Source organism: Opisthocomus hoazin, chromosome 7, assembly GCF_030867145.1.
Source record: "Opisthocomus hoazin isolate bOpiHoa1 chromosome 7, bOpiHoa1.hap1, whole genome shotgun sequence".
Classification (NCBI taxonomy): Eukaryota; Metazoa; Chordata; class Aves; order Opisthocomiformes; family Opisthocomidae; genus Opisthocomus; species Opisthocomus hoazin.
The window spans coordinates 50,577,507-50,602,989 of NC_134420.1; the positions used below are offsets into that span (position 1 = coordinate 50,577,507).

General features: G+C 39.0%; 1 protein-coding gene across 16 annotated transcripts in view; it reads left to right on the forward strand.

Moving 5' to 3' along the window:
• Nucleotides 1–25,483, forward strand: part of NRXN3 (neurexin 3) — a 1,053,133-nt gene that overhangs the window by 905,210 nt on the left and 122,440 nt on the right. For 11 of the 16 annotated variants that reach the window (XM_075425785.1, XM_075425781.1, XM_075425782.1 and 8 more), the window contains 2 exons: nt 4,869–5,040; nt 25,338–25,427. In XM_075425785.1, coding sequence (XP_075281900.1) covers nt 4,869–5,040; nt 25,338–25,427 — 262 coding nt within the window. The remainder of the gene's footprint in view (nt 1–4,868; nt 5,041–25,337; nt 25,428–25,483) is intronic. The other 5 variants (XM_075425786.1, XM_075425778.1, XM_075425788.1 and 2 more) reach the window with 1 other exon arrangement.

Here is a 25,483-nt window from a genome sequence, read left to right on the forward strand (position 1 = left end):
TTTGAAATTAAATGCTTTCTGCACACAGGGAACAGCTGTACATTTTCAGTCTGGATGATTTGAATTTTAGATTAAGAAAAAGAAGACCCAAAGGTAAAGCCCTTTTCAGAGCACACAGTGCGTGTGGCTGTTGGTGTGTGCGTCCTCTCTAACACACTCCAGCTGCTCATCTTACAAAACCGCTGCCACCCCTATTTGACTTTCTTTCCACCTGGTCTGCCACAGAAAGGCAGATGCCTTCAAAATGTAAAGGCACAGCACAGAGAAAACAAAGGCCTGACAGTCTGCTCTAGTCCTCTTTGGGTGGCGGAAAACAAAAGAAAAAAACAGACCTGCAAAAATATCAGACCTCGGAAATGTTCCCAAGGTCCCTTCAGACGAAAGGAATAGATTTCAGAGGAGTTGAAGGTAGAAGCTGAAAAAAACTCAGGACCTGCCCATCTTGGATTGCAGCCATTGTCACGACTGAAAGGGTTGGGATTGTCAGAGAATCGTCGGTGTTCAAGTAACCTATGTCTGGGTTATAGGGCTTGGAAAGATAGGTGACTGTCATCCCTCTGCCACAGAGGAAGAATCTGTTCCGTGGGAAGGTGAAAGAAAAAGTTGCCCAAAGTGAAATAATGCTTAATGGCAAGCAAAAGATTGCAGATCTCCTGATCCAGGCTGTAGATTAGCCCCTGCATCATTTATCGATGTTCAAAATGTTATGGGAGCAGTGCCTGTAACAAGAAACAGCTGCCAGGAGCCTGTGGAAGGACATGGTTTAGAACAGAGACGTCAAGGTGAGGCCTTGTATATTCTTTTTAGTACTTTGCTTTATTTTTTTCGTATAATTTTTCTACAACCATTACATGAGCACAATTATTTGTCTAAAGTCTTAGAGTCATCATGGCAGAAGTTTGTCTCCAGAAAGAATGTAACTGAGGAGAAGGTAATGTGGCTTTTGAGGGTAGGAATTTTTATGGAACAAATCAGCAAAAGATAAATACTTGAGGAACTTTAAAATTCCATTTTGGCACAGTAGCCTTAAATGAAGAAGGCAAGATAAATGCTGAGTTCATTTCATTATTCATAAATAAAATGGTTCTCAGTTTTCCAAGGTATAGTGCCAGAACTTGATGTCATTTGGAGGTTTCAAAAAGGTTAATTAATGGTCAGTTTTTCATGGAAAGTGTTTGGGACAGCCCAGTGAATACCGATGCAGAAGTGAAAAAAAGCACACTATCTATTAAAATTCTCTTGAGCCCTTTTGGAGCATGTGACTTTCATACCATGTGTGGCTATGTATTCAGCTGATCCCTTTCTGTATGGTTAGGATTTTTTTTCTCCAACCGTAACATAAATATTACAAATAGTGGCTCAGAGGTAAATCTTTCTTTTTCACATACTTACTGGTCTAGTTAATACATGTGTTTGGTAACCTGGAAAGAAAATCTACTAACTGAACTTATGGGGAAAGGAATGAAAGGTCACATCCATCAAGAGGTTTTAAAGTTTAACGGTAAAGCTTGTCTTTCAGATTTAGGAGGAAGGTAGGTCTTAGTAAAAGCTGCTTTTAATGAGATGTTGTAGTGTAGGGAACTGTGGAATTGAAGAGATCTAGAAACTAAATCCTGGTTTTGCCCCCTGTGTGCATGGTCACTGTTCTTTGCTGTAGGATTTCATTTCTGGTTTCCTTTACTTTTTTTTTTTCTGCCAGGAATCTGTAAACTAATTGTTGCTTTTTTCATAGTTGTCTGGTGCCCTAGAGACATAAAATACCATGAATAAACTATATCTTGAAGTCTGTGTATGCAGTTTGACTTCAATAGCCCTGCTTTCAGAGTATTGTGTTATATTGTGTTTTATCCTGGCAGTTGGAACAGAACCATTTTCATTACAAGCTCCTACTCAGTCTTTCTAAGAGTATCAAAATCTGGCACAAAGTTGTGCTTCCGCAAAACCTGTCCTAAGAGTCACGGGGAGCTCTGCCCAAGGGAGGAACTGAAGAGAGCTGGAGTAGGCCTTTAGTCAAACCCATGATTTTTTTTTTTTAGGCAAATGTTTGCATTTCTCAGTTGAAACAAAGTGTTGCACAGCTTTGAGAAGTGCTGTTTCCTTGACTGTGGGAGAAGGTGGCAATCTGCTTGGGATGGGAGAGTGGATATTCGCTCACTTCCCTCCTTTCTCCAGCAGACCAAAGGCCACTGGCAGTTTGCAGTCCTATGCTTCCAGAATCTTACTCTTTTCCAGATTGCCTTCTTATCCTTAGGTTATCACTAGCCCTTTAAATGAATTTTTTCCTTCAAGTCTGAGGAAAGTGAATGGCAAAAGATGCTATCTTCAAATTATTTTTTTCCTTCAAGTCTGGCGAAAGGGATGCTATCTCCTTTTCCTCAAAGGGGAGATCAGAAACATCTTCTCCTTCTGTGGGGGAGATTAGCTAAACTTCCCACCATCCCTTTCCCCACTTGTAAGTTTTTATCTCTTCCTGGTTAAGCATGCATGGCTTGAAGGTATTCAGCTTTCTCTGCTGAATACCTCCTAATCCCTTCCTCCTCTGTGGTGGTGGAGATCTGCTGTACTGGACAAGGTGCAGCTCTTCATCTTACTCAGTTACGCTATGCCTTCACCAAGGTGGACTCTTCTCAGAGCGGCCACAGTTTGCAGCAGAATATTGATGGTGGTTGAAAAGCTGTGTGAGAGGTTGTCCAGGAGGTTGAATACAATGCAGTACCTTGCAAAAGCATGTGGAGTCAGTAACCAAGTTACCTGGTCATAGACACTCTTTAAGCCTTGAGCAAAAGTTAATCACTTGTTCTTTGCTAAATACTGTGCAGATAAAGATAATTATATGGTTGCCAGCAAAAAGATTCACTAAATCAGTGTTGGGAGATCACTTACTCTGTGTGTCAAAAAAGTGGTAAAGCTATACCAGCAATGGTTTTACCTGAAGTAAATCTCTGTTCAGTGAAAACTCCCTTACTTTTGAGGTAGCATAAGAGAAGAAAGGTTGATTCTTTTCAAATGGTGTCTGAGCTCCTGCATCTTCTGGGAGCAGTGATCCACTTACCCCATGCTACAGTGAAAAGAGATTATTGATATCATGAAGTCTGTCCAAAGCGTAGCAGTATAAATGTATGTGAGACTGTTGCTATCCAGCATGCGTTTAGCAGAGTCTAAAATTTACCATTATAAGATGGGAGAAATATTATCCGAGTGCATACTGTTACAGTGCTAAATTTCAAGTAGTCAAAGCACAGTCCAGTTTTTTTAATGACCTCTTCAACTACAGAACTGTTTGTTTTCCTTTGCTAATAATAGCAATGTAGTCTGAAGAATAGGGGGGATGACAAAAAAGTCCAGAAAAAAAGGGGTATTTAAGACATGAGGAACTTGGGAAAAGGATCTTGTGAGGAGTATTTAGTATGAGGATACTTTGAAAGGTAGGGTAAAGCAGGAATCAGGAAAGGTCTCTGTGAGAAACTGGAAGACGTGAAGGTTTTAAGGAGAAGGTCTGTTCATACCAGTAGACATTAGTAACTCCAGGAGAGGAATCTGATATGGCCCTCAAGTACAAGAGGAGAGGTTTCTTTCTAATTGACGATATTTGCTGATGTGAATGTAGTGAAGTTAGCCAGGGTAACAGCCCTGAAGGATGGAGTCCTCTGTCTGCAAGCAGATACATAGGTAATAGCAGTAACAAAATTGTCTCTTGCCTTCTTTAGTATACCTCAGTTTAGTTTTGAATAGGCTATATTTGGATATGAGGTGGCCATTACTGTGTTGTTATTTCTTCCTTGATTTCTCTATTGAGTCAGTTACTAAAATCAATGACAATTTTGTAGTATGGATGGCTAGCAAATGTATTGGCTTTCTATACGATACATTGTAGTTCTGCCTGTCTGCACCAGATTTGAATCTGTGCTGTACACCTAATATTCCTTCATAAATGGTGACACCAGCATACTGTGCCTCTTCTTGTTGAGGGCTTGAAGATGCATTCTAGTGATGGGAATTTCTGGCACTGTTTAAATCAGTAGTAATAAATATGGATATCTAACCTGAATGTACTATGGGTGTATATTTTACAACCTAAAGTCACTAAATCTGGTCATTACTTGGAACTACATGAGGGGAGCTGCAGGCAGAAGTATTATGGCTGGTACTACTGGCTTTGCCTGCTCTTCCCTTTCAGTCAGTGACTTGTGGAAAATTTTGGGAAAACACTGTGGAGGACTGCTTCATTGGTAAGGCACTGCTTAGGGTGGGACATAGAAAAATAAAAGATTGTGGCCACTGCTGCCTTTTGAAAGTGTGGAGGGTTCTCCATTTTATTTAAGAGCAATTAGCTTTCCTTAGGTGGTCAAATTAGTTGGCTAATTATATTTTTGCTCCCTTCTAATTTTGTCCATCTTGTAACTGCATTCTCCTGCTGGATCCCGTACTTACTTGTCTTGGTGTGGGGGCTGTTTTTTTTGCTCTGTTATTCTGTTTATGAAACAGCTGGGATACAGACTGCCTATGACTGCACTTCAGATGACAGTTGAACAAGCGACTACTAATCAGTAGAGATGTTGCTCAGATAACTATTTATCCACATCTCCTTGTTTTTATTGCCTGATTTCTCACCTGTCCTCTCTGATGTTTTAAGGCAGCAAAAGAGTCACTATGTTCAGGCAAACACTGTAAAGAAGAGTGTGAAAGACAGTGTTTGCGCTGAAGCAGAGCCAATGATGTGTCCTGACAGTGCTCAAAATGATGCTCCTTTGTATTCTTCAGTGCCATCTACTGGCACAGTTACCCATTCAAGATTTATAGGCCAGGTATGTTCTCCTAATGGGCACCAATTTACAAGCATATGTGTCCTTTTTTTTCTTTCATTTCAGGAGCAAGGCAAGATTGGTGTAGTCTTCAATATTGGCACAGTGGACATCTCTATTAAAGAGGAAAGCACACCAGTAAATGATGGCAAATACCACGTCGTACGCTTTACCAGGAATGGTGGCAATGCCACACTTCAGGTTGACAGCTGGCCAGTGAATGAACACTACCCAACAGGTACATATTTTTTTCTCTTTGTTTTTTCTCTTTTTGCCTATCCATATCTTAAAAAAAATGTTTAACAATAACCAGGTGCTATATAAATCTTTGATGCTTCATCTTAACTAATTGATGAGATTGGTGGCACATATTCTGCCTGTTGGAAAACAAAATATGGTCCTTTATACAGGAAGAGAAAATATGTCAATATGTCAACTATGTGGTGTGATGCACATAGATCCTGCTGTTTCAGAGGTCTCTAAGTGAATCCTCGTTCTGCAAAGAGTCACAAACTGATTCAACAACAAACTTGGTTTTGCTACTTGTGATATTTTCTAACTGTTTAAGGGAGAAAAGTTTTGAATAGGCCTTACAAAAAGGAGAGGTGACTCTAGCCACACCCAAGACACAGTCTGTAATAAGTGTAGAGTTGAAGTATAAGTAATGTGGAAGATTGGAAAAGTTTGGAAAAGTGAAATTGTGGAAGTTGCAAGTATTTGAACAGACTCTATGCTTGCCTCATAATCGTTCATCGCTTGACTTCTAGGTTTGCATATGTAAAGGCTGACACACAATCTAGCCAAAGCTGTCAACTTTTAGTTGATTTTAGGTCAAAATGCAGTGGAACAATTCAGTATCTCTTTGGAAGTCATCACCCTAAATCACAGAATCATAGAATGCTTAGAGTTGGAAGGGACCTTTAGAGGCCATCTACCCCAACATGCCTGCAGTGAGAAGGGACATCTTCAACTAGACCAGGTTGCACAGAGAACCATCTAACCTGGCCTTGAATGTTTCCAGGGATGGGGCCTCCACTACCTCTCTGGGCAATCTACTCCAGTGTTTCGCCACCTGCATGGTAAAAAATTTCTTCCTTATATCTAGTCTAAATCTACCCTCCCTTAGTTTAATGCCATTACTTCTTGTCCTATCATGACAAAAATCCACCAGGAACAATGAACAACTGGCTCTTGAATCACTGTCCCATGTTTTATCCCACCACTGGCAAGTCACAGCCTCCTGATACTGTATGTCATCATGCTAAAAGGTCAAACACACTCCAAGTGAAAAAGATTGCTGTATGTGATGCTGACAGTGCCTCAGATAGCTGAGGCTTGGTGATGTGAATGTTTACAAAACACAGGAGGAGCACAAGGAAAGAATTCCAAGGTTAACCACATTCTTCTTTTTCACATGCTACTGTCTAAGATAAAGCCATGATCTTCTTGTTGGTTTCCAGTATGAAGTCTAAGCAACTCCCACTTCTTCCCTTCTAGGTTGTACATAACTGGCCCAGGACAGAAGGAAGAATTCTGTGGCAGATATGATACAATTCGCTAGTTGTGTAGGTGTTACCCACAAGCAATTTAACCTCAAATTTTCAGAAATATCCTAGTTGCTTATGTAATGTTACACTAATAAATTACTCTGAGGGCATAATTTAATCTCTTCCACTCAGTAAGAAAGTACACAGGAAAGTTTTTAATCTAAGTGATCTGTCCTGTGGTAATCTCTACCATGTATTCAGCATGACACTTTGTCAGTGTTTTGGTCATGTATATACAAAAAAGTACATTTCAATAATTATCCTTATTTCTGTGAAATAATTGCTTTCTAAGAACACCATGACATATGTGCTGAGCAAGATTCTAGCTCTGTTATCCATTAGTTAGAGAGGGAAGCATGGCTAGGGGAGGCCCAAACTGCGCACCTTTCTTCTGCTCCTTTCATCAGTTATTTTGTGGTAAAATACCTCTGATCCAGTTGTCAGCCAATTATAGTCAGTAAAAACTCTGTGAATAAGTTTTCTTCTTCTGTTACTTGCTGTAGTAAGTCCCTAGTGTAAAGAAAGAAAATATTCAGCTCATTGCTTTAGAGATGTTTTTTAAAAGGGAAAATAAATCACACTCAGAGAATTCTAAAGTACTCTCTACTTCTGTCTTGGCTGAAGACATTCCCGTGTTTTCATTAGAAGATGTAATGTTTTATAGAATCAGCATTAATCTTATGTTCTGGGCTCATACTGAGTGTGTGCAGTTGTCCCCCAAGGGAAGACACCTTTATATTCCAGACACCTTTTGCTTTCCATGCATGTATTTCAGTTTCTGGCTATTTGTAGATGATGAAGTTTTCAGCCTGTCCCTGTGAAAATAAGGCTTATGGGATCATTCTTCGTGTGTGTGCATGTGTCTCACTAGTTTTTTTCCAGTTTCTTTCAAAACATTTTTTTAGCTGAATTTAAAAAAGGGTCAAAAGTGAAAAAAAAAACCAAATATAGATCCTACGTGGCTAGGGAAAATAACCAAAGGAGTCCCAGTCCTCCCAAAGGAAAGGACTGTGGCTTGATTTCAATTCATGTTAAATACCAGAATATCCATATAATAAGGAGGCATTATGAATGCCTCTGATTCAAGAAAAGCTTCAATGAGAGAAGCCAGTAACTACAGGAAACCAATCCTTATTAGTTCCATTTTCTGGGGAATTAATGGTTTAAAAGAAGACCAAACAGGAGCTTTTGAAATGGACAATTTGTTGTCTTTCACAGACCAAATTTGTGCTAGTGTTTCTTATACAGAGTGCAAGACCGAACTGCTGTTCGGCAGAGTTTATGTAAAAAGCTTTGCGGTTAGATTGACCCAGGCTAATCCAGCGTGTTTCAGCTGGAGACTGATGAAACTGCAGTTGGTTTCAAACTTGTGTAATAATAGCTGAGGAATCTTGTATTTTATGCGTAGGATCACTTCAATTCTGGAAACAGCTATTTGTAATGTTCAAAAAACATCATATTTGTAGTGCATGCATGTTTGGGCATGTTGTGTTGTCTGTAATATGAAAGATTTCATGTGTACTTGATTTCCTGCACAGTGCTACAGCCTAATGTTTGCGAATTTTGCAAACTAGCAAAAGTATCTTCTTTGTCATCACATGTGATGCAATCTTCAGGCAGCAGGGCTGCACTCTGAATGGCATTTCCATGCTCCTCTCTGAGTTTTATTACCTGTGGAAGGATTATACATTAGACTTATAATTACTTGTTCAATGGAAAGTACAAATAAAAGTGGGATATTCATTAAATGAGCAAAGAGAGAGAATATTGGCTTTCCTTAAAACACAATTTGCAGTTAAATTGAAATTAAATGAAACTAGCCCAATGGGACCAAAAGACTCCAAAGCGGTATTTTTGCAACTTCATATAAAAGACAAGGAGGTGGAAGGAAAATGGAAAAGCAACAAACTTACAATTCAGGCACTGACATTTTGGTTTTTATAGCATCCAATTACATCTCAGTCACCTGCAACATGAGCTTTATGCTTTCTTGTGAGGAAAAGGCTTAGCGAGAAATTGTAAAGGAGGGAATTAAACTGGAGCTAAGATTGGCTAAGCTTTGGGACTGAAATAATCCCAGTCATTAGGGATGATGTCTCGCCGCTTGTACCATTCCAGCCTTGCCAGACTTTCTCTTACTGGGCAGTAGGACTCTGAACAATGGCCTGGTGCAGGTATCTGAAACAAAGCTCCTGAGCACTGGGTGATGGCAAATAGTGGCATTGGCACTGGGACTGCTACCTGCAGTTCAGCTGTTGTGATTTAGTTTAGCCAAAACTATTGAGCTATTTATGATTTATTTGCATTAGTTTTTCCCTTTCTTCTCTCCCTTAAGTACACAATAAGGAGATGGGCTTTTTCCGTGTTTTACTTATAGCCAATTCTTTGATGCTTAATTCATCAAGTTGATCATCACAACCTATTTCTCAATTAGGATATACACCTTTTGCCAACAAGTACGTATGAATTTCTATGTCCTAAAGTGCAGTTTTCCATGACTGCCTTTCTTCTGTTTTCTTACATGCCTTTGGTGTACATCACAGATAACAGATTGCACTTGGTCACTGCTATTTTCTTGCTTTTGGGTTCTTGCTGAAAGCCATCTCTATATCTATATTAATCTTTCTAGTGACGAAGTATGAGTCATTTTGAACTAAGCATAGGTAAGATAGGAAAGCTAGTTCAGGCAAAGGAAGCCGCTGACATGTTTTTGTTTCAGATTACAGTAAACCCATCAAATTTGAGGCACTTTACAGTAGGATAGAAGGACTTAAATTAGGAATCCTGAGGTTGGTAAGGAGTCAGCAATTATCAGAAGGGTTAAAAACATATCTTCTCTCTTGACACACAACTGGGATACCTCAGTTCCTAAGTTTTCATTATTTCTTCAACAGGATATTTTTTTTCTTGCTCCACTATCTTTGCTTGCAATGAAATACTTGTGTCTTGCCAGATTTGTAGTGTACATTGAAACAAGCATGATATTCCTGTTCATTCATCCATACACTGACTACATTTTCTGCAGAAGAAAGAGAAAGAAAACTAGATGAATAGAAGCTGTAAACCAAGAGTATCAGTGCATCAAAATAAAGTGTAATTGTAGTAATATTTTAAAGGAGATGATTAAAGAAAGGGAGGTGAGAGGCAGGAAGAGGTTGTCATTTAAAGAAATACATGATTTAGCAAGAGAACTGTAGCCTGGATTTTATTCCTGCATTTTAAGAATAAGAAATAGGACAGCATTAAACAACTGGATCCTTATCAGGATTCATTAGTTCATCCACTCAATGCAGATTTTATATTTTTCCCCTTTATCATTCTCTTGAGTGATCTCTCAGCCTTCTTTTAGGAGTCTCTGCCCTTTCAAATGACATTAATTTGCAGTTCTGTTGGCACTGAATAAAAGAAAAAAGATTTCGTCCTCTGTGCCCCTACTTCATTCTCTCTCTCAAGTACACATTTGTGAGGAAGTTGGATTTTAGGAAGCTGGACAGTTAGCTCTTAACAGCAGATCTCCAGGGACTTTGTGACTGCCCTGGCAAGTGTTGTGGCCTGAAAAGTGTACACCTATAAAATAAAGAGTTGGTTCTGAGACCCTGACTTCTGTGCTGGGCTTTTCCTTCAGAATAGTTCCACTCTCTAGGACTGAATGCCCCTGAACAGTTGGGGCATATCTTCTGTTTTCATTTCTTTTGAAAGGAATCCAGTTTGTAATCCTTAAGAGCATTTCAGGGTGTGAACCAAAGTGTAGCAAGTGGAGAGAGTTGGGAGGTACACCTCAGAGGTGTGCTCCTGGTTCAAAGCAAAGTGCTGATGTAGATGGATCTTACCAGATAGTGTATAGCTGGAGGTGGACAGAGGAGCTCATTCTTTCATTACTCCTTCCCATACTCATGTTGCTTAAATAGTCAAATTTCTGTTTTCTACTCTCTCTCATCTGTTCAGCTGGATCACTTTATCAGTGCCATTCACCATGTAACCGGCCCAGGAAAAGAGGCCACATGGGATTGGATGTGACCATTGAGGACACAGGGAAAGCTAAGATGACTTCCTTTATCAGCAAGGCTGGTTTATGCCATTGTAAAGTCTTTTCTGAACTACTTCTTTAGCTAGATTGTCCTAACTATCAAAAATGTGAAAGATTTGAAGTCTCCCTTGCTACAATATATGTTTTATTTACTTGGTGGGAAGATCTGAAATTGCTGTCTTAGTACCAGGCAGGTGATGCAAGACAGCTGAAATTATATACAACATGTATATATTATAGATTTAATAGATACTATATGTCTCATCTCATCTATTTTAACTGTAGAGAAGGAATTACGGTGGTGGAAATGTGAAATATTTATGTTGGTCTTCCCCTTTTGATATGATTGGATGATATGTATGGTTCCATCTTATCCTTCTTTTATTAAAGTCTTCCGTGACTAAAAGGATACAAATGAAATGTGGGGGGTTTTGTATTGCTGTTGAAGACCATTGGATATGTTAACAAAGTGCTGAGTATTTCTCAGTGGGATGATGCTAACTCTGCCCTGCTTGTGTGTTCTTTTGATTGTACTAAATCAGAATATTGGTTGCAGCCTAATAAGATTCAAAATCTCTAGATCCTAATTTTTTTCTTTGATACCCACACGAAACAATTGTAGATGTTTTAAAAATAATAGTAGTGTAGTAGGCCAAACAGAACTTTAGTCAGCATCGGTGATTTTACAGGGCTTTTGGGGTGGGAGAAATGGGAGCATGGAGCTGTTTTGAGCAGAGAGGACTGAACTGCAAATATGGAATGGAAATGGCATTTAATAAGTAGGGAAACTGAAGGTATTTAAAATATTAAGTGTTGTATGACATCCTGTCACCCATGATGTGTGCTATTGTAAGTTTCTTTGAAAAACAAAAGCAGACTTCATTTTCCGATACATGCATGTACACAACTCCAGCTGTCTTTAAATGGAGTGTCAGTACTCAGCATCCCTAGAAATGGTTATACCCATCTCTACAAATCAAATTCCCTGAGTTTTACACAATTGTGACTACTGAACTAGAAATCGTAATCTGCTTTGAAACAGGTCATTTTGTGTCCTACTCAAGCTATTTATCACCTTTCCCTTGATATTTTAAATCTCCTTCCAAAAGTGGCATGATCTTTTTGTTCGATGAAGTCCAGATCCCACCTCATCCCTCTACTAGAGGGACTTTGAGGAGGGAGGTGTTTCTTTTATTTTCTTCATTCTTTTTGGTTTTATTTAGTTTTTATCAGCAACATTTTCTTTCTCTCCCTCTGTGGTTTCCCAGCCATGAGATAAATAGCCTTGTATCTTACAAGCTAAATACAATTACTGCTATCAAAACTGGAGTCTTTCTCTCCCTGTAAACGTCTCTTGGGAGCTGATAAGCTGTTCAAGGCAAACTGCAGGCTTCTGCCTAATCCTGAGATTAAACATAACCACCCAGAAGACAGCAAGAGATAATTGGGGGGGGGGTGGGAGGGAGGCAGGCAGGAGAGGAGAGGAGGAGAAAGTGAGATCCTCTCCTGAGATATCAAAAGGACATACACAAGGCTCAAGGTTATTTGTAAAAGAATTACACAAAACACACAAGAGCTTGTTATGATGAGGAATTTCCTCAGATAATGCAGTGATTTTTGTAGTTGTTAAAGACAAAATTTAGCAGGGATTTGTTTGATGTAAAGCATAGAGAGGAGCTGTAGAAAACAGCTCCCAGCCATGACTGCTGATTTTTGTATATTAGTCCCCATCTTGTCCTTGAAACGGGAGGTCTCACAAGGCTGCATCCAGATTCTTTACACATGCTGGCTTGGGTTCATCTCTCTGGCTTTATGCTGAATATGAGGAGATAGTAGATTTCTCAAGAGTAAAGCAGGAGACTGAGCCAGCTTTTCTGTGCTCTTTGTCTTGCTACTCGCTGACCATCTGAACGAAGGTAACTTAACCCTCCTGTTTGTGAAACAGAGATAACACTAATCTTCTAGGAAGCGAAGGTCCTTTAATTACGGAGGAATACTGTGCTATACCTGTAGCAGTCTTCAGTAATCCTGCTTTGGTTATAATCGAAGACAGACAGTCTCTATGAGTCAGTCCAATACAGTTGAAAAAAACAGCTTCTTTTCTGGAAATGTAAGTTGTTCTTGGTTTTTTATCAGTGACATTTTCATTTTCTCCCTCTGTAATTTTTTAAGGTCTTGTGTTTCTGAAAGCTTGTCTGTATTTTTTAACCATTGTCAATTGGCCTAATATGGGATATTACCTCTCGCAGCTTTGCTTTATTTAATTTATAATGCATTAGCCAAAAAGGAGAAGATAGTTTGGATGATCTCATAGTAGTATCACTGGAGGATTTAAGACTACATATCCTTTCTTCAGCTGATATGCGCTCCAGTATAGGAAATAATATGCAATATTGTGATTATTAGTTCTCATGATATCAGTAATGCAGAGTCTAATGCTGTTTGGGACATTAACAAGGAAAACTGAAAAGCAGAACTAACTGGAATGTCTGAGTCGTTGCAACAAGTGCTTGTTCTACTACTTCAGTAATTTCCAAATATTTGGTAGCTGAGCCTTACTAGAGGAAATAACTTGTTCTCTGTACTTTTCAGAGCCTGGCTCCTCCTCCCCCAAATTCCCTCTGTCTCTTCCAGAGTGAGTTCGGCATCTCCTGCGCTGCTGCCGCCTCCAACTCTGGTTTCTGCCTTCTTGTGCCCCTTTGGCTCTCAGTTCCCTCCTTCAGACTCCAGGTTGTTATGGTCTCCTCCTCACTGCTACTGAAACCAATATAATAGTAACAAGCTTGGCTGACGTTGTCTCCATGAAAGAGGCACATGGATCTTCTACTTGACTACTTGGAGTCATTAATAAGTCCCTTTCCTTGATGTGCAAGCCGAAGGGATTTCTTTGTGGTACTGCCAGATCCCACTGTGATCTTAATATTTTCCTATCCAAATGCCCTTATGAGTGGGTAATGAGTTAGGAGTAAGAGCAGTGAATTTTGATTAGCCCTGTGGGCTGAATGTGATCCCCAGGGTTCTTGTCACACACTTGTTTGTGGGTTTTTATTTTTCATATTGTACTCATTTTGTGGGACTTAAATGAGCTCTCAGATGCTTTCTATCAGCATGAATTGGAGACGGCATGTAAAGTGCCTTTGACAGATTTACCGCATTTCATAATGAGCCTCAAACATATAAAAAGACAGGGTTAATAAAACAGCATTGGAGAAGCACATTTTGAAGGCAGTACTGTGACATATGTTGAAAGATCTGCCAAGAGGGATGATTAAAGCATGACAAGTTGATGAAATCAAGAGTTGATTGTAGCTTGTCACTGCAGGGCCATAACATCTATAATATATTTATAAGGGTGGAAAACAGATAAATCTGGCTACATGATATGAACACTCAGTTTTGGTCCCCTGTATCCACTGAGGTATAAACCTACACACATTAAGTCACCAACAGACAAACATACTTTGGAATTCGTGCAAAAACACTGATGTTAAGGCATGTTAATGCATGTGCATCCATACTGGATAATGGGGTAGGATCTGACATGATAAATAAGTTACATAAATGTTGCCACTACGCTCACAGTTTAAATTCTGTGTACTTCATGTTTTACTTTCCCACAGGAGATATGCTGCCATACTTGGTTTCCACTTTGCCCCTGTTCTCAGGCACTTGCATGGAAGTGCTGTAGGGCTTGTCTGTCTTCCAAATTCTGTCTTGGAGGACAGAGGAGAGGAAAGTCAGAGAGAAAAAGAACAAAGTGACTATATTGTGTCTTCCAGGACTCATCCTTCCTGTCGAGGTTTCATTTTTCAAAACTGATCCAGACTCTTACAACACTCTGCACTCAGTCTACATGAGTTGCAGCTTTACTAATAATAATACGAGAACTAATACAAAATATACAAAACTAATACTGAGTTTCCCAGAGTTGGGTGCCAGGGCGCTGGCGTCCCACCAGTAGCTGCCAGGCAGTACCAGGAAGTCCCAGACTGGCCTCAGCGGTAGACAGGAGCTGGACTCAGAGATGCAGGGGTTGGAATCTGGATCGGGATTGCAGGCAGGACAACGAGCAGGGTCCTCTTCAGAAGGCGACCATGAATAAAGAGAGTGAGACCCTCGTGATCTCCCAGCTTTAAGCTGAGTATGATGTGTGTGGCATGGAATACTGCGTTGGTCAGTATCGGGTCACCTGTCCTGTCCACCCCTCCCCGCAAATACGACCCCTTTCGACTCCTCACTTGTGGGACCTAAGAGGTCTATTGGTGACCTTGGCTTCTATAGTGATAATTATAAACAGGGGCCTTTTTCTGCATTCCTTTACTACCGTTAGCTCAGTATAAGTATAAACATTAGGTGTTATCAGCTTTGCAGTAGACATTGTCTTTAAAATGTGCAGCCAGCTTCAGAAAAAAGCAGTTACTTAGAGGAGATTAGCCGTAAGGAAGATTCACTAAAAGAAAATCAGTTCTGTTTTAACCAAAACCAGGACAGCATGATTATTCTAACTGTCTGAATGCTCAGATATTATGAGCTGTTCACATCTGTTTATGTCCACTGTCGATGACTGAAGGAATGCCCAGGTACCAAGCATAAGCAGTATCATCAAAAATATCTGATAAATTTCTTCTTTGCTGTAGTAAGATGAATTATTGATTCAGTTGTCTGATGATATATACAGTGTAGCTGTATAGTGTAATGCAGAGAAAGATGGAGAAATATTTCTCAAATGGAGAATCAAGCTAAATAAGATTGCTGGAAAGTTAGAGTCCTGCTAGATAGCACAGTGCAGTGAAGTCCCAGACATTAATGTAGTTATGTTTCTCTCCTGGGTTAGTTCTGTTTCAGTTTCCTGGTCAAATTGAATTTTTATAATATATTATCTTTCTTCTCTCCCTCCCTGGCTCTCCCTCTGTCCCTGTCTCTCTCTCATACACACACACACACACATGCAGTAAGAGTGAGCAAACATCTGGTTTGAGGGATCAGAGGCTTGAACAACAACTTTGTGCTTTTCTGATCTTATTGCCTGCAGGAAGAACACTGCCAGCTGTAATCCCAGGTTGACACAGCTGACATGCAGTGACAGAAGGGGCTCATGCATCCACATCAGCCTTCTTCCTGCTCACTAAAAGGCACCAGAAAGCACAAAGTTATTGAAAGCCAATGCTGTAGACTGAAGCAGAGCAACTGTGGGAAAGAATGGTCAGAAATTAAAGGGGCCCATCATGGAACTGGGAGCCAGAAGTTCCTGAATCCCAGCCTTGGCTTTATAGATGCCGTTCCCTGTGGTCTTGAGCAATGTTTTTACCACTCTGTGGCTCAGTTTTCCAATCACTGAAGTCGGGATAAAGAACTAATTTCCATTACCTTCAGGGACTTAAATAGAAAATATTCTACACTCCACTAAGTATGAAAACCTTTCTGGTCAGTGAACTTACATCTTTGCTCTTTGCTGAATACCTGGAGCACTCTGGAGACTGAGAGCTCCAGTATTGGCTTGCAAAATATTTTGTATTCTTTTTATTAAGCCCCACAAGTTCATAGTCAGTGAGATTCACTCTACATAATAGTCTGTCATGTGCAGACTGAGTGATATTTTACCCCTTTGCTACTTAGCATTTAGATAGCAATTTCCAAAACTCAGGTCACTTCCAAGAAAGAAAATGACTTAAAATGTTGGAGTAGGAAAAATGTATCCAGAGAAACTACAAGTTCCTTTTCCCATGGGTCTACCTTACTTCAGACACACTGTTAATAAGTAATGATTTTTTCACCATATGGATGTTTCCTGTGCCTCTAGTTCATGGCTTGGCTTTGTGAACGGCACCTGTCTTTGAGAAGGCTTACTGGGTCACTACAGGGTCCTGGAACTCTCTTTTCATTTTGCTAAGCTGATGTAAACAGAAGAATTGATTTCATGAGGATGCAAAGATCACTGATTTGTAGCAATTAGAGATGGGAAAGTCCTGTTTGGTCTAATTTATTCCACTCTGTAATCAACTGATATCCCCCACCACTTTATTAAGTAAAATTTTAAATAATTCATGAATTTTCCTGAGGAGACTGTAGCACTGTCTAACATGTAATCTTGATAGTAAATGCTTCTTAATAAACTACTTCTTTCAGTTTCTTACTCGCTTTTAGTTATTTCCTGACACTCACCCTAGAGAATTTGCCCCCTACTATAGGGTTTTCACCTTTCTGTTATTTGTAACTGGTTGGCTTTTCAGTCCTCATCACTGATGTTTGTCTAACTGCTTTATAGGCATTACTTTCACGAATGTTACTGACTGAGCTGCCTCCCTGTACTCAGCACTGTATTCACGGGAAAGGACTGTACATACTTTCTTTGTTTATTGTATATTCAGCTCCCCATATCAACTCCCTGATAATACGTGCACAGGTAAATGAGATCCAGAAACATCTGAAGGTTTCTGGTGGAGCCAACCCAGCTGCACCACTGCCAGCACCAAGGCAGAGACTGCAAGTTCTGCTGGAACTGAGCCAATTCCCGCATAGATACTGGAGCACCTGCCAGCACCTTCCAGTAAGGAGTCTTGGTTTCAGTGTAATGCCTGAGGAACATAAGGAGGAGCCCTTCTTGGATGGGGAGCACAATGCACTGGTCCCCAAGTGGTTCTGCAGGAATTGGTGCTCTTTTTAGCCCTACCTCCATGGTGGCTGTGTCAGACCTAAGCTAGCGGTCTACCTGAGTGCTTTTGTTTGCAGGGGTGTGATAGTGAGATGTTGACTCTTTATGAAGCAGGTGTAAGGCCACAAGTTTTTCTTACCTCAGACCCCGCGCCATGCAAAAGCAATTGTTCTGTTTTCAGTCTCATGTTGGTCTTGGAAGCAAAATAGCTGCGCTCGTGTTGCTCCAATGCCTAACCGAACACATGTCAACTAGATCCAGTGTTGCCCTGCCCTGACTTTGCATAACCCACAAAACAGATAGGCAACCCCTAGATAAATGGCAGTTAATTGAATTTAAAGTGTCAATACAAGTAAAGTGCTTTGGCTTTTGGTTATTGCTGCTTGTTCCCACTAGGCTATATAAATCAGATCCTGACCTTTCCCAAAGGAATTGAAGAAGTGGGGTGTGGGGACAGTAGTAGTGGATTTTATTTTGATCTCTGTTTCATATCTCTTCCTGCAAAATGAAATTTGTTCTTGTTTAAAATGGAAAGATCAATATGTAGTTTCAGTTGTTCTTTAACAGTCACTTTAGCCTTGGCTGCCTGATATGGGGCTTAATTTGGACCTGGTCAGTGAAAAAACAAATTATTTACACATTACTTACAAAACATCTCAAAGATCTGGTAATGTAGACATCCAAATTGGTTCATCTCTGTGGAACAGTTGAACTGCTAACTGCTTTCTCTATACTGTACACTAGTTCACTTTTCCAACATAAATCAAAAGAGAACTAAAGCAGACTGCTTTTATCTCATGCCCATAGCCTCAGCTTCTGTAGGGCTGAAATGATTCAGTATAATCTGCTCATATTAAATAAGACCTGAATCACATTTTGCACAAGAGTAACCTTTTTTTTTTCTTTTGCATGCTTGAAAAAGTTTGATTAACCTCCTTCCTCCTTTGCTAGTTTGAGTTTTTGTTTTGCTCCTATTGTGCTTCTGTGTTAGATTATCAGGGGCAAGGCACTAATTTTCTCAGTCATCCAAGACAGGATGGAAAGATTAATCTAAGGGAGGTTGAAATGTTGCTGATCTTGTCCTGGGGCAGAGGGGTGAATCAGATGGTGTCTCAAAGTCTTCCTTAGTCTTATTAATGTCACAGTGACCCATGTTAGATGCACCTTGTGAACAGACGTTTAAACTCTACTCTCTTGGTTTGCATCTCAATTTCCCAATGATTTTCATCTGAATGCTGCTTTGCTTTGAATTAAGACCCTACAGTGTTTAGGTTAAAAAAGGTAAGATAAAATAGAGAGTGGCAGCAGTGTAAAGCTTTTGGCTGAGGCAGTAGAAACTTAGAAACAACTCCAGTTGCCTGAGTAACTTTTGCTATTGTAGTTTTGCTTGATAATCCTCTCTCCTATTTTCAGTACTGATGTTACCGAGACCTCGTTGTCTTTTGTCACGAGGGCAGTGAGCTGAGGAGAGTTGCAGTGTGAAGGTCAGCTTTTAACTCAGTCCATGGTGAGATGAACGGAAGGAAAGGTGTGGCTCCCAGCACACGATGTGATCAGAGGGAATTGAAGATAAAGTGAAGGGCATCCAGGACTAAGGGGAAAATGAGGACAGGAAATAAAATGAGAATTGAGTAGCGAAAGATGCAGCTTTATTGAACAGTGAAGACAGAGGGAAAAACATAATATCCAAAAGCTGAAGCAAAGACAAACAATGTCTAGTCTTGGCTCTTCTTCAGTCCACTCAAATGAAATAAAATCCCAAAATTTGAATTAATCTTCCATAGTTCCCCTTGTTAAACAAGGCAAAACTGAAGCTTTGTAAGAGTTTATAGAAGGACATTTTGTGGTAGTTAGAAAGATTCCAGGTCACCTGCCTTGTAATTATTTTGTTTAGTTGCACAGCCATCCTGATTCATTTCTGTATAAGCCACATCTATGATTTCAGGTTTGGGCTTTTTTCAAGTGTTTTGTAAAAACTGCTGCAAGTAGAGATTTTTCACATGTTTTGATTTTAATGCAAACATTCCCTGTGTTATATAACACAAGCCATAATATGGTCTTACATTAACGCAACAAAATAAACAGCTATACATAAACAGGCCTGATGCTAAAACTGATTGTGGCATTGCTATTTCTTCCTGATTTATGGAAGAAGAAGTTTCTAGTCCAAAATATGAACTTTACTAATAGACTTGTCTCAGTTTCCTAGCTCAATACAAAATGTGAACAAATGATGGTTGTACTTTGTAGTATCTAGAACAAAATATGTGCTTAAAGAAGTGTGAAAATGAGACGATTCACTATAAGTTTTTAAGTGCAGCTGCCTAAAAACAGAAGTGGTTCAAGAGGTTCAATGTGTGCCAATCACAAACACATTTCTGAAACTTTTGTGACCTTTATTAGATATTAGGGAAAAATGGCAGTTTCTCCGTGATGCATGCAAGTCTGCTTTTCCAGGGCACACAGCATCAGCTCTAGAAGAGTTTTAGGGCTGAACTGAACTGAGTCAGTTTATGTCAGCAGAGGATTTAGCCCTCAAAGGTAAACTTTGCAGACTGTAGTGGGCTACCATGCATCCCTCCAGTACCGATGTCAATTAAGTGTATGTAAATCTTAGCAAGACTATGGGCAGCCATAAAAAAGGAGCTGGCATTAAATGCCACTGGGTGAACTGAGCTATCAGTTCCATGTATAATAAGGGAAAGAGAGGTAGAATCAATTTAAAGCTTGAGCACTGATATCAAAATGTTTTCTTAAGTCATTAGTGTCAACATATTGCCTTTCACTTAATAACAGCTCATTAGATAAAATATCTCTTTCTTTTTAGAGACTTCTAAGCAACGAAGAACATGTTTCTGCTGTAGTGTCGCTTCATAAAACAGCCTATGGCATTAATTTAGGACAGATGAATGTTTTCTTATGGTATTCTTTTCAGCATCTTCACAGGCTTGACAACAGATCAGGCTGGATTAATATTCCACCTGGAAGCAAGTACTTTCTTTCTGCCCAGTGCAACTTGCTGGAACCTTTCAGCTTTCTCTTTCACACCAAAGACGCAGTAAATCATCATGATTGGTATCTAGGCCAAGAAGCAACATTTTTTTCAGAGCTTCCATTGCTCTTTTACTTTCTTTGTCTTAAGAACCCATTTTGGTTTAGAAATAAGCTTAATACAATAAAGATTGTTTGTTTTCTTAAAGGAACCTTGAGCAAAAAAGCAAAACATCATCCCACATTGAAGGATTTTGGAAGAAAATTCTGCTTTGCCCATGGGCAAATTTAAACTGTCTCCCCCTGGACAGTTGCACTGTATCAAAAGCATTTCCTGTGGGAACTGCTAAGAGTGATTAGCACAAACAAATTAATTTGACTTTTTTTCCCATTTTAATTGGATCTAAATTGAAGGTTATCAAATGCTAAAGCTAGAAGTGAATCTGATCTATTTATTATCTATTTCTTTATATAGTACATGGAGCAGGGATACAGAGGGCTCCAGAAAAAAGACAGAAGACTGGCAATTGATCATGTTTAATCAGCAGGCCCTGATTTTTAGGATTGAGGTGTTAGGTTTTCTCAGGGGAAAGAGGGACAAATGAAAAAATAGAGGTCTTCTGCCAGATTCGTCTCCAAAATATTTAGTCTTCAGGAATGTCTGTGGCATTTGAAATATTTTGAATATTCAGGTTCAACAAGATCCCGAAGGTTTCAAAATATTACCATTAAAATCCTTAAGGTCATAAGAGCATGGATGTTCATCAGTTTGTTGGAAAATTGAGGCCTATGTGATACTTAGGAGGTGCAACAGGATTTCTGATAATTGTACATATGAGTACTAAATGGAATAAAAGACTTGTTTTATCCCAGTCTTCACAGAGCTGGATTTGGCTGTGCTTTAGAATTTTGCATAAAAAGGGAGAAAAAATAGGTGCAGGAATGCATTTCTGAGATACAGTTCTTTAGAAGAAGCTGTCGTGAAGCAGATCATAAGTCATATTGATACAGAGGAATTTTTTATGCAGGTGAAGGAAAAAGGAGGAGGGCTATTTTAAATGAGCAGTTCCTATTGGTACTCGTGTCATTTAAGCAGCTAGAACCTATGGGAAGAAAAACATTTAGTAAATCACAAGTAGCAAAACTACTCAACACAACTTTACTATAACGAATTATATCCTGCAGACCTTTGAGACCCACACTGATTCTGAATGCAAAAGAACTATGGGATTAAGCGTATCTTCTAAAATAAATTTTAATGTCTCTCTTTATCCTGTGTATTCTTTTCTGAAGTCCAGCCTTGAATCAGAGCTGGACTCGAAAAAAGAGGAGATCTAGATTAGTTGTGTGAAGGGGTTTTTTTGAACATGTGTATCACGCAGCTCTAGAAAGGCATTGCATTGAGGTCACAAAAGGATTGTTAATGAAAATTTCTGTGTGTGAAGATGGACAAGAATTCCCCTTAATCACATCATGGCTCAGCTTCCAGCAGTCCAATGAGCTTACTTCATGTTGAACTTATGTTACTGCGTGTTGCAGACCGTAATATTTCCTTTTTGAACTTTCATATCAAATGCTATGTTTATTTTTTAAAGCACAACTCAAAGTCAATATTAATTTAGTAATTGTATGGTTTTATTGATAATTAGTGACTATCCCAAGTGCTTAACAATGTAAAACTTGTTCTTCAACTCAATGTTGTAACTGGGTATATCAGCGAACACATTCTTATGCACATTTTTAAAACTCATTCTTACTAATGTGTGAAATAAAATCTAAAAACAAAACAAAGGATAGATGAGGTACTAATGTTGCAATTTAAACCTATTTGAATTTTCTAATGTCCTTCAATTTGTCATAGCTTTTAAAGGCATGATTTTTATATGTATTTTAAACTTGCTGAATATATCTGCCTAATAATAATAATAAAATTAAATTAAACCTGATTTTTAAAAAAAAGTCTTTAAAGATGTGGTGGGGACTAGTTGTCATTTCTGGCTTTCTTGAAGGTCTAGGACTGTATTATAAGAAACCCATTTTTCCTTTTCATGTCTTCTTACATTGTCCTGCTTCCTTTTTACCTTAGTCTTGCTGGCCTGTTCTTGTCAGATGCCCTACTTACAAGAAATTTCAATCCACTACATTTTTTCCTTTCTGCAGTCAGCCCTCCACACAGAGGAAGAAGCACTCTGTGCCAGCCACTGGCTGACTCTGGTGTTCCTATGAACTGTGGATCATTCTTTATTCTGAAAAAGATCTCATTGCTGACAGTAAAAGATTGCTTACGTACATACCAAATGAAGCCAGTGGAGTTTTTAGTTCCGAGTAAAGCGTGTTATGGAATTTCTTTGTCCCTACAGAAAATGTTCCTGCCCATCAACGTTAAGATTTCAATGCAGTCATCTAACCAGAAGTCCTTACTCAGAACATAGTCTATAAAGTGGGGAACCTCGATTTCTACTGAAACCGTATCTTTCTGTATCACATGCAATATAGATGTAGTAACAGACTCTCTGTAAGTGTTTGAGTCTGGGTTGATGGAGAAATTTAGGAGTTCACAGAGAAATTTAGGTCCCATTTGAAATACCTTCTGAGTGTCTTTCAGGAGCTTATTCTCTTTTCTTACACAAAGAAAAATAGGCACACTGCAACAGACCAAAAATTTCCTAAAGGAGATGCAGAATTTCTATGTTTGCATTTGCAAGATTTAGCTGATTTGATGAAGGAGAGCATGGATTAGTGTGTTGAGAAAAGGTCTAAAGGAGAAGCAGAATGCCTCACTAACTGATCTTAAAAAAGAAATTGTTTTTGTAGTGAGCTTGACATAATTACTTTTATTTCTGTTTTTCCCAAACCAGCACATCTGCTTCTCTGTCCTGTGAGCATAAACTTGCCCAAGGCTTAAACGAATGGGAGAACTGCAGGAAAGGGACCTATCCTTTAGGTTAAGAAATTGGGAAATCAAATGACCTGTGCGACTCCGGCCTACATTAGTCATCAGTTTATTGTTAATAAATCAAAAATCATTGTTATGTTAATATTTCTATCTCTTCAGCTTCAGGTACGGGTTTTGGGGTTTGTTGTTTGTATTACCTCAGCTGCTCTTTATCAATTTTTTTCTTAGATCCTGCACTGAACATGATTCAATTTTTGTGTTTATGAATCTGTATTCATAGAAGTACAGAACTAACTATTGGCCATTTTTATTGGTGCTGGTATGAATTGTGAGAGCTGGGAATGTACTTAAAAGTAACATAATTACTGTGAGTGACTTCAAGCCACCACAGTACATTGTTTAATATTGTTGGATAAATGACTGACAGAATGTTTTTCCAATATTTTATCTTTTCCTTCTTGTTTATCCGAGTAACCAATTGTACATGGCAGGCACCTGAGGTGGGACAGAGAAACCGGTACATCAGTGTGTGTCAGCTCATGCTTAATTGGTTCTTTCTACAATGGGAAACAGCAGTTTCCCACAATGGATCTGTTACATGGAAGGAAAAAAGTAGATGAGTTTTCAGGAGGGTCATGAGGAATCAGGCCAGTAAATCTGCTCTTAAATGTTTTTGCTTTGTTTTACCTGTTGCCCCAAATAAGCAGCAAGGCTCCTAAATGTTCATTATTATAGCTGGAGATACTAACCCAAATCCAAACTGCTGTTTTCTTTACAGCTGGACTTAAAGAGATGCAGATGACGATTTTTATACCCCTTAAGATTAGGTCCATGCTTTATTGCATGTGAATCCTTGTGTGTTCCTACAGTGCTTCTCACTTGTTCCAGAAAGTCAGCAGTAACAAGATGATGCTGGAGAGTATAGCAGGCAGAATTTCCGAGCAACAGTTAGGCAGTAAGGATTATCAAGCGCATTTATCAGGATTATACGAGTCATATTGCTTGCAGTGTGAAAGTGTCTGCTGGTGACTGGGTGGAGCATCTCGCCAGCTGTTGGTCATATATATTTTTTTTCCTTGGTGTGTCTTTACATTGAGAAAAGATTCCAGCATCTGTTTCAGAAAGTCAAATAAATATGAAGCCACATTAGGTTATTTATATGTGGGATTTTAAAATCAGTGCTGCAAATTGTGCAGAGCAGTTGCTGACTCTTGGACTGCCATTTATTCAAAACATGTATTGGAGCACTACTGATCTACTGAACTTCTGTTTATGGTAGAATTACTTCAGTGAGCTAGGTGCTTACTCTAGTTTTCTACAATATCATGATGAAGTTTGTAAAAGATGTGCTCTTTTTATGCCTATCTGACTGACTGAAGAGTTTTTATTAAAATAATACATGAAATAAAAACGAGTCAGAAAGTGACTGTAGCTGCAAAAAATGAAAAAGCAGAATGATGGCATTCATTTACTGTCACTCCGAACACTGTTAAACTGGGCTGCTCTTTTCCACTAGAGGTTTGCCCAACCCATCTGACCTGTACAATTTTTCAGTAGCCAGCGAATTTGGACAAAGACTTTCTGTGAATCCTGTTCCTCTCTGTACTGTGTGAGTGATCAGAGCTTTCCTCCAAAACACACTTTACTGGATAATTCTATTATCCATCTACACGGAACAATGGAACTGCACTTGCCAGAATTTACATCTTGGGTAATTATTTCTGCTTTCATTTAAATTGCTTTCTGAACTTCTGTTTTCTTCTTGCAACAGGCCCAAGTCTTTTGGTAACTGGACACAAGCCTTCACATATCCTTAATTAAGAGCTCTTTCTGTTTTTAAATTTTACTTCCCTTTTTTGTATCTATTTTACCACTCAGATTTTTTTAAACTACTTCTATTACAACTTTTCAGCATCAATTTCTTTTAATTTCTTCCTTTCTTTTTTTCTGTTTACTGGATTTCTAATCCTAACATATGTTTTTTACTACTGCAAGAAGGTTTATCAAAGCACTACTGTGTGTTTGTGTGACTGACATGTACCATGTCCTTGTGCCATCAGATCTAGAGTCTGATCAAAACATTTTGACTCTTGGCACTGACTTCACTCAAGGTCTCATGTCCCTGACAAATTACACATGCCTTCTAACCAGTTTGGATAAACAAATACTCTGAGGAGAATCTGAGATCTCTTTTTCATAGGATGTAATTTCTTTGACCTTCCAGAACCTCAGACAATTGGATGTATAACTATTCTCCACTTTACTAAAGATAAAACTCTCTCTTTTCAAATATATGTATGTACACACACGCACATGTTTCTAGCTAAATAAGGTCATTAAAAAAAAAAACCAAAATCTAGGATGTTTTAACTATTTCGTTGACTTTTCAGATTGTTTTTAAGCTGTTTTTTAAACTTTAAAGGCAACACTGATAGTGAACGGTTCCAAATGGTAAAACAGAAAATCCCCTTCAAATATAACCGGCCCGTAGAGGAGTGGCTGCAGGAAAAAGGTAACAGTCATTAAAACTTTCATTTTAAACCCATTTGATTCTAAACCCTCATTTTT